The sequence below is a fragment of the Silene latifolia genome, chromosome 4, assembly GCF_048544455.1.
Source record: "Silene latifolia isolate original U9 population chromosome 4, ASM4854445v1, whole genome shotgun sequence".
NCBI classification, from domain to species: Eukaryota; Viridiplantae; Streptophyta; class Magnoliopsida; order Caryophyllales; family Caryophyllaceae; genus Silene; species Silene latifolia.
This window is the reverse complement of record NC_133529.1, coordinates 106,134,612-106,144,760: the sequence shown is the minus strand read 5'-3', so window position 1 is coordinate 106,144,760 and position 10,149 is coordinate 106,134,612. Positions and strand designations below refer to the sequence as shown.

General features: G+C 36.8%; 1 protein-coding gene across 1 annotated transcript; it reads left to right on the top strand.

The window, feature by feature from the left end:
• Positions 1-414: 414 nt before the first annotated feature.
• On the top strand, positions 415-7,346 carry LOC141653734 (26S proteasome non-ATPase regulatory subunit 8 homolog A-like). The gene is made up of 6 exons (XM_074461580.1): positions 415-739; positions 2,169-2,247; positions 2,375-2,477; positions 6,290-6,553; positions 6,637-6,748; positions 7,035-7,346. Exons 1-6 carry the CDS (start codon positions 635-637, stop codon positions 7,173-7,175), a joined length of 804 nt encoding a protein of 267 aa, XP_074317681.1. The 5' UTR covers positions 415-634; the 3' UTR covers positions 7,176-7,346.
• The last annotated feature ends 2,803 nt before the right edge of the window (positions 7,347-10,149 follow it).

The window sequence follows — 10,149 nt, the reverse complement described above, 5'->3', positions numbered from 1 at the left end:
TTGTCATTAAAATGGTCACATTTTGTCGTTAAAATGGCGACATTTAGCCCGTCTTCAGCTTTGTGACGAAAAGTATCCGTCTTCAATGAGAATTGGTGAGTAATTAAATAGGTATGAAAACATGGGGGGTCCTACCTAAAAAATATTTTTTGCAAGCCCTAAAAATCAGGAGCCAATAAGAAACCAGGAAAAAACCTAGCTTTTATATATTGAGTTGGTCTTGCTTAAGACGGGTCGAATATTGAAACGGGTAGTTACACTCACAAAACAAATAGGGGGGACAAGGTGGGGACAACCCCATGTGCCTCCCACTCACACCTATTTGGGCATTTTGTCTCACAAAATGGTATCCGTCTACACTTTAAGACGGATAGTGTGCGTCTTAAGTAAGAATTTGTGTTATATATTAGATAGATTTTTATATCTCCTCCTAAATTACACAAAGAAGCAAGCTCTTTTATCTCCGAACAACAAAAAAATTATAAAAACATTAAAAAAAAAAAAACTATCGGGTAAATCAAAGATATTATGATGGGCTTCGGTAGAATCGTATAAAAGCGTAGGAAAGTTTTTGGAGAACGGAAGAGAAGAAAAGAGAAGCTAATAGCAAGCAACAAAGTAAAGAAAGAAGAGAATGGATCCAAAATTGACAGAGGTTTCTCAGACATTCGAACGTTTCAAAGCTGCTTTGGTTCGCTGTGATTTCGAAACTTGTACTCGTCTTCTTTCCCAACTTAAGGTATTATTACACTTACTTCCTCCCCCATTTTGCATTTTACTGCTCAAACCCTAAATCAGACCCAATCCGATTTGGTTCAATGAATTATTTTTTCATTCCCTAAATCTAATGTAGTTAACCCTTTCTTAGAACATGTGAGGTGGATTATTGAAAACGAGTGGTTAATGTTGGGGTACATCCCTAGTGGAGTAGGTTTGGTAATCTTGTAAGTTATGCCTTAGGGTTTCAGGTATGATAATCTAAGGAAAGGATTGAAAACAAGTTGTGAGATAGAATTTTCTGGGAGATAGAATCAGATTCATTGTTCTTGTGTTTGGGATATCCTGGAATAAAGTTATATGGTTCTTCAAACTCAAGTATCTTGGAAACAATTAAGCTTGCGTACATCCTACCCATTTACCCGCTTTAGGCTGGAGCCTTTGAGGTGCAAGGGTAATTGTTTTTTGAAAGATTTTCGCGGGGAAGAGGAGGAACATCTCTTAGGGTGTGTTTGGATTGAAAGATTTGGAGGGAAAAGAAAGGGAGGGAGAGTAGGAGATTTAAAATCCCTTGTTTGGATAGCAAGTGAGTGTGGAGGGGAATGGATGGAGAGGGATTTGGAGGGATTCAATTTTCCTCCTCAAGCCTAATCAAAATCTCTCCACAATAGACAAGATTTGGAGGGAAATTGTATCCAAACACCCACTCCCCATTCACCCTCCCCTTCCCTTCTATCACTTTCCCTTCCCTCCTTCCCTCCTTCCCCCTCCCCTCTCTTTCCCTCCACTTTTGCTATCCAAACACACCCTTAGGGTGTGTTTGGATAACAAAAGTGGAGAGAAAAGGAGGGGAGGGAGAAGGAGGGAAGAGAAAGGGATGGAAGGGAAGGGGAGGGAGAATGGAGGAGGTCATTTTCCCTCCAAATCTTGCCTTTGTTGGAGAGGAAATAATTTGGCTTGGAGGGGGGAAGTGGAGGGATTCATTTTCCCTCCCCTCAAAATCCCTCCACCTCCATTTTGCTAACCAAACAAAGGATTTATCATCCCTTCCTTTCCCTCCCCTCTCTTTCCCTCCAAATCCTCCTATCCAAACAGACCCTTAAGAAATCGTTCTTGCACAAATTCTTAGTTTTGTGGGCGAGGTGGATCATTTCATCTAATGGGAACTCGCTAGGGAAAGAAGGAGCTCAGTGAAATTAAATAAATGGATATCATATTAAATGAAGAATGTCAATTTGTGCATGTATTATAGCTTTATGGTGCATGTATACACCGAGGCAGTGGCCATTGTGGCTGAATACAGAATGCTCAAATGCTCATCAGAGTTTTGGACGTACCTAATGATAAATTAGATGTTTTGAGCCTCTTTGCACAAGAATAATATTACTTTTCCCTGTTGACATACTTCACTGGTGCTTACTCCGTCTAATATTGGGGTATTCATGTGATAGGTATTACTCACGGAATTTAGAAGCCTTCCACCATTGTTTGAAGCAACGCCTAATGCTGTCCATGAGCTGACATTAGCAAGTAACTTTCTTGGCTCTTATAGTCTTCTTGTTCTTCTTATTTCTTTTTCTGCGTTCTCCTTCATTCTTGTTTTTCCATTCGTTTTACTCTATTTGAGTTGTATTATTACTGACTGTACAATACACAGGAGACATATATGAACATGCTGTTGTTCTGAGTGTCAAGATGGAAGATCAGGAAGCGTTTGAGAGGGACTTCTGCCAGTTGAAACCTTATTACACTGATGCCAGGTACTGCCTGTTGTTTCAAATATTTATTTGAATTCAGTTCTAGCTATGTACATTCTCTAGTAGAGAGATCAGAGGCTTTAGGTTCACTTCTTTTTTATTCCTATGATGGTGGATTTTAGAAAGTTGGAAGGGTTGTCCACAAACATGCAATAGAAACAACATTACCTCAGCGTCTTAAGAACTCCCTTAATGGCTATTTAAGGTAGTTGCATATATGTAACCTTATCTGTGTTAACAATAGAAAGAGGTTGTTTCTAGATGACTCATTTTGAAATTGCATCAAGAATTGCAGCCATTGATGTCTTGTTCTTAAATGTACCAAACTAAGAAATGTAGCTCAATACAGATCGATATGTGTGAAATTCGTGTATCCGGAAAACATATATACTCGGTTAAACCATAGCAAACTAAGAAATGCAGCTTAATTCAGGTGCGTATGTCTAAAATCTGTGTATCCAGTCCTTTTGTGACTACGGCGAGGTCGAGGCCGAACAACAACCTCTTCTTCGTTTTGAACTGTAGACCCAACATTAGGAACACACTACAAAGTGGATTTGTTAGTGGCTAGAGATGACGCTCTGGGAATTTCAAGCGGCGAATTATGGTTGATAGGATAGTGAAATGGGATTGGGTTAGGGACTTAGAGCATGAGTTAGGTCGGTGTGGTGGAGGTGATGATTTAGGTTTAGGTTTGGATTTAAGTGAGGGTTTGATGGTGGTCTGAGGTTTGGGTTGATGGTGCGGGTTGGCCGTGGTATAAGGTTTGGGGTTGTTGGCGAGGAAAGGGTTGGGTATGCATAAGGTGTGAGGGTGGTCGATTTTGCGGAGAAGGTGTTATGAGCAACCCATTATATGGGGGTATTATTTGTCGAATGAATAAATTGAATTGTTGACTTCACTAAGATAGGGTCTAACACAGATCTTAATTTCCACCCTTGTTGGATTTGAAGGTCAATGGTAGAAGATGAAGTCTGAAGAGGGCTTAGTCTTGTTGGGATTTATATATGGGAAGGAAGGATATAATGGTGGGGTCAATTTCGGGAGTGCGGATAGGGGTAGAATAGTGATAACTTTTATTAGAAGGGGCTTTAGTTTATAGATGAAATTAGGGACGAAATATTTCTGAAGGCAAATCAACCTGACAGTTGACACTTGTTACTTAATTCTAAAACAAATTTGGAAATAGCATGATGCTGCTAAACTAGTTTCAGAGACTCAAGACAAGACATAAGAGACACATATAATTTTTATACTTGGCCTTTCCTAAGTAGTCAATCAAGAGAAGTATGATATACGTATTAGATGTCGTTAATTAGACCAATTTCTAAACAACAAATTGTGCTCGTACGAGTGGTTTAGTAAAGATACCAGCTAGTTGGTCTTCGGTTTTACAAAACTTAAGACATTCCTTTATTCTACTGTCTACATGATCACGAAGAAAGTGGTGTTTCATTTCAATATTCTTGGTTCTTGAATGTGATTCTTCGATATATTGTCATAGAAGGCACGCGGTTTATATTCATATTGTAATCCATTGTCACCTTATACCTTCATTAATTGAGGGAAGCAATTAGTTAAAATATTCTGATTTTTGGACAACCATGATATGAGGCAGGGTCCCGCATGTTTCCTTACAAGTTACAACTTACAACTACTAATTACGTAACTTGCTTAGACTACACTCTACATCCGAGTACCCACTAAGATTGAAATGGCAATGAATACGGTACCAGAAGTAGAGTTCGTGCATTCCAATCATATACAAAATATTCGCTTGATTGCACTTAAATGGGTTTCATTATAGGATTTGGCAGTTGCGAGCTCCTAAAAGATTGTCGACCTCCTTACTCTTGGGGCTTGACCACTTGAATATTAAAGTGAGTTTTGGAAGTTCTTATGAAAAATCATGTGCCTAAAAAGGATAGGAATTTAAGGCCCACATTGCACTACCCAAAAACTGGACTATAGGGTCATTGTTAATACTAGTGAACTTAACTTTGTGTTCCTTTTTGTATAATTCCTCCACTGCTTCGCCATACTTCTTTGGTTATACTCATGTCCTCCCCTTCTCACTTCGATTCTGTAAGAGCCCTAACATTCTGTTGTGCAATGTGCTAATCTTGAACTCCTAAGCCTACAAAACCCCGAACCGTGTAACTTTGAGTAAACCATACCTTTTCTTCAACTTATTACCTTTGTCACCTTTATCCAACTTGGACGTGGAGGACAGAGGTGCCTAAATCTTGGCATTATTCATCCTGCATTTTCTTAGCAAGTATTCAATGTGCTTTTGTTAAAAAATCATTATAACATGTCTATATGTTTGATTTGGAGTAAAAAAATCTTAGTATGCCAATCATGCTCATCTTGAACTCTGAGCTAATAAGATCAGGAAAGTGTACATATTTCTAGTCTACACCAAAATAACCGTGGCCCACAAATAGGTGAGGGGAATTTGGAATCGTAAGAAGTCCGATGTGGATATGAGGGAGTATATAACAATTCATTAACCCCTCCAAACTGATATCATTATCAGCATAAATCTTAACAACTGACAATTCTTTCTCGTCGACCGTAATAAACAATGTTTTATATCAACTAAGCCTCGTATGAAAACCATTTTCCAAAAGAAATTTTGATACTCTTATACCAAGCTCTTGGGCCTTGTTTGTTGCCATAAAGAGATTTGGGTGATCTGAAACATGATTTGGTAATAAGGCGAAAGAAGGTTGCTCAATGTAGACATCTTCCAAATTACCATGAGAGAAATCAATCCCATCGTCTATTCTGTAGTGTTTAGTGTCCTTATGAGCAACAATGGGAACTACAATGAATCCGTGTCCAGGTACGAGTGCAGAGTTTTCATTATAGTTTGTTCCCTCTTGTTTCGAATGACTTCATGTCTAGCTTTGTTCTCAACGCCAGCTAGCCGCATTATTCCAGCCGTGGAAAGAGGGAAGTAAAGCCAATTCAAGAATAGTTTTTCCAAACGAATTTTTTGAATTATTTAGAACTGTATCTTAAAATGCTGTCTGACTTTCACTCCAAAAGAAAATATATTATAAACGTTTTAAGTTTGTTTTTTCAAAGATGAATTCTTAGGTAAGGAAACGTTGTATGAGATATTGATGCATTAGCAAAATACACGTTCGTTAATGAGTTGCTTGCTCCAAAACACATTTCGTTCTCCACTTTTATAAAACATACTGCATGACTTGTATTCTCTCAGAACCGTATTTTTGTATTGAATCTCCTTTGAACCTCTTAAGCATAGTCGTAACACTAGAAGAACACACATTCTAAGGCATGATGAAATTAAAGCAAGACTTGTCATTATCTAAAACAAACTATACTAAGCAAAGCGTCTCCAGCTTGGGGAGTTATTTTGCTTTATTCCATCATAACTATACAACCTAATATGAATGTTTGAGATACCATCTTACGCTTGTTTGACTTTGATATCCTAGAGAAAGGATGATGAATCCTTTGAACTGTTGCTCTGCACTAAGTGACCGTATACGAGAATGTAGATTCCATAGCGTGATGCTCTTTCCTTTGAACCGTTGCTTTGCACTGAATGAGCGTATACAAGAATGTAGATTCCATAACGTGATACTCTGATTCTTAATTCGTAAACTCTAAAGTGCGCCGTAACAATCCACTAACATGAATCCAGGCAACAGCTATGCTTATTTATAAGCACTTGTCTGACTTGTCTCTGTTGCCTTTAGTCTGGCATGCACTATTGTATCGAATTTTCTCGTCTGTATGTTTTCTTTCCATATGTATTAATTGTTTTTACTGTTGAACAGGGACCGTATTCCTCAATCTGCACAAGAATATCCAATCTTAGGTCTCAACCTATTGAGACTTCTTGTCCAGAACAGGATAGCTGAATTCCATACTGAATTGGAGTTGCTTTCATCAACTGCCTTGGAGAGTCCTTGCATTAAGCATGCTGTAGAGCTGGAACAATCTTTCATGGAGGGAGCATACAACCGTGTTTTGACTGCAAGACAGTCGGTCCCCCATGAAACTTATGTGCACTTCATGGACTTGCTGGCGAAGACTGTGAGGTGCAATTCCTTAAGTAGCTAGTCTATGCAATTTACCCATTCTATCTTTGTATGACGTTTAAATAATTTATTGATAATTGCAGGGATGAAATAGCTGGATGTAGTGAAAAAGCTTATGATTCTCTTTCACTAAATGATGCAAAACAAATGTTGCTGTTCTCCTCTGACAAGGATTTACTAGATTACATCAATGAGGTATGCTTTTTAGTAGCATAAAGTTTAAGTTTACTTGGTGGGACGATAATCAGATCATGATTAATGAAAAACTTGTGTTAATATGTTAACCATAGTAAAGATGTTTTGATAAGAAGTTGTTTTAGATGTTCTCTTCTTTTGGCATGTATACAATTTCGCAAATTTAAAGAACCGTCACTGTGAGAACTTGAACACTTGAACTAATGTATGGTTCAAGTGTGTAACCAGGTTTACTGAACATTAATTGTTGTGCGTTTTAAAAACATAATTGGACTGCTAATTCCAGGAACACCCTGATTGGGAGATGAAGAATGGATGTGTTTTTTTCCAGAAAGCCAAAGAGTCAGAACCGAGCAAGGAAATCCCGTCTCTGCTTCTCATCAATCAAACCCTCAGTTATGCCAGGGAGCTTGAGAGGATTGTCTGAGATTTATCTGCACATTTGATTTGTACTCGTATTTTGTTGTTTAAAAATCGTGTTGAGCAGTTTTATTGACCCTTCAAGTTTGCAGTTAAAACGAATTCATCTACTTTTGGTGTTCCAGATGTTTACCCATTTTCTTTCTGTTATTGATCATTCCAGTATAACTGGCACTCATTCTACTTATTGCATGTACTTGGGGAAAGTACATATCCAAAGTGTAATAAGCTGAGAGCAAAAGTGAAACATGAATTCGAAATGACTTGTTTGAATTGGATGCAAGGTTGAAAGGAAATGTTTGGGGTGCAATGGAGGGAGATCCTTTGATTGATATTGGGTGAATAGGAAACAGAGATGGGAATTGAAGGCGGTCTGGTTGATTGGTTAATGATACGACATATAGGAAGGAAAAACATGGTCCGTCTCAATTCTCGTCCCTATGGTTTCTCTTAAAATTGTATCCCAGCGCGTTCGTAGCAATCGCTTAGAATTGTCAGTAGATATTGAACAGAGTCGTAGACTAGGATTACTAGGAATAGGGTTTAGTTAGTGAAGAACTGAAGAAGGTTATATAACATGATTTGGTTGATTATTATTAAATCGTATATAATCTTGTCGTTACCTTGAATAGTTGAATATAGTTAATTCACTGTCACACTTTGACAGAGTTGATGAAGTAAAGATTCCCATATTGTTTATTGATCCAACTTGGTTTGGAGTTTTACTTTTTATAAAATAGAAACGCAAAATGACAGAAAAGTATGCGTTGGTGAACTGGAATGGAGGCAGTTGAATTCAACTGCAACTCTGCAACTCATTGGTTGGGCTTTAATGGACTTCCCTTTCCTTTTCCAATTCACACTTTCACACTCCACAACTTATCCAAATACAATCCCGGGTCTGAATTCTCTCCATTTTCTCAAAGAAATGAACCTCTATTTTCTATAAACGGTCCGGATTAAATCTCGTAAGATTTAATGGTTGTATTATCATTTAAAGAGTAATACTCAGGACTATTCTCCTAGTAAAAGTATAAAACGGTTGCACAAGTGCCGATTTTCAATCAAAATTGGGGATGAATGTTAAGCCCCCGTCCGAAATGGGATTTACTAGATTGATTATTGAGGTGTGGTGCAGTTGTTGCTGAATGCAAGCTAACTAAGTAGTCGTAGTTGATAACAGCTGCGGATCTAACAACATTCCGGGGTGCGTGAACACCAGAAACATATTTTTTTTTGCGTATTTTGTCTAATTTTCAGGCTAAAAAAATAAATTTATAGCTTTTTTATGTGTATATAGATTTTAAATATTAATCAGGATCCCGAAAAAAAAAAAACTGAATTCGCTATTAGTTGATAAGCATGTAATCTCCACTCACTCAAGTAGGTGCGGAGGTGCCGTTACGTAAGTAGATGATGTAGTAGTATAGTTTACGAGTTAGCTTAATTAATTAGATAAGCATGCTAAATTAAAATTATTAATAAGCAAAGATACTTTGAGGGACTGCCCTTCAAAACAACCTAAATGATACTCGTAGTCCGTACTACTTAATCACAAAATTATCTGTGATGCGGCATTAAAGCAAGGCCTGCATTTATTTATTTATTTATTCTTAATTACGGAGTAACTACTACTAGTAGTAGAGCTTAGTATCAACATTAACCACTATCTGTTTGACGTCTGTCAATGCTTTTCTTTCTTTCTACTCGTAGTATTCTTTCTCGATTCACTAAACATCCAAAAATCCAATGGACATGACACTTGCATCCAGCTCAGTTGGAGCCACTATACGTCGCTGCTCAGTGGTCGACCGTGCTTGCATCATTGTATATTCCCTCTCATCCAAAGCAAAGATAACACTTATTTTTTTCACTATTGATGATCGTAGGAAATTTTTAGTATTTTTCTTAATTTATAAGACAAAATATAGTCATGTGAGATCTTGTTTGATTTATCATCATGAATGCTATAAGAATATCAAATTTTTATAATTTTTAATAATGTGTAACTAAAAATATCCACGTTGCAAAACGTGTCTCGACAATTGTGATAAAGCATCGGTTACCTTTGGTTTGGATGTAAGGGAGTATTTATCCTCTATCCGTTTTAGTTATTTATTTATTTATTTATTTATTTATTCTTTTTATGGGTATTTTAATAAAAGGGTAACAAATGAATGAAACGGAAAGGATCACTAATTAAACTAATTTTTACTAGACACTTATTCAGTATCAAGTCATGTTATGGTATAGATGGGTTGCACATTGAAATGGGATTCATATCCAAATCATGCATACAGTAGTAGACAATAATTGATTGGATTGGCAAAAAAGAAAAAAAAGATAGTTTTTGTAATATCCACTTGATGAATTACTTGTACTTAGCGTCAAAGTGGTGTGTAATACGTACCGAAACAAGACATGAAGGAGAAAGTTATTGTTCGAGCTACAACACTTTTTATTATTTTTATAATATAACACTGACTTTAAAAATTAAACGTAAACAAAGTTACAAGTAGATAGCATACAATTTCAAGTTTCAACGCAGTGCATATAGTATAATATACTCGATCTGTTGGAAGATATTTCCATGTAAATGAAGCAAGTGCAACAAATTTAATCTAATATATTCTTAATCAACTTGTTAATTTTGCCTTCATATGTCCGTTTCAACTTTGGTCACATACTCACATATCCAATATAGTGGGAAAATAAGTCTTTGTTACTCACTTACTCCTCACTTTGGATCCACTTTCAGATACTCGGTATCTGCATAAATAATACTCCCTCCAATTTTCTTTTATCTTCTCCTTTCTTTTGGACACAAAAATTAAGAAAGGGGAAGAAAGAAGGAATAATGTAGAATAAAGTATTGTAAGTTGTGAAATTTATAGGGGAGAGAAAATAATAAAGAATGAATAATGAATAAAGAGTAGATAAAGTAATGGGATTTGTTGATTTTTTAGAAGAGAAAAATTAAT

Excerpts from the sequence above, each read along its gene's own strand:
- LOC141653734 (XM_074461580.1), top strand. The coding sequence starts at position 635 with ATGGATCCAAAATTGACAGAGGTTTCTCAGACATTCGAACGTTTCAAA. Across the intron at positions 6,554-6,636 it reads TTGCTGGCGAAGACTGTGAG|GGATGAAATAGCTGGATGTA; the intron begins GTGCAATTCCTT and ends TGATAATTGCAG. Across the intron at positions 6,749-7,034 it reads TACTAGATTACATCAATGAG|GAACACCCTGATTGGGAGAT; the intron begins GTATGCTTTTTA and ends TGCTAATTCCAG.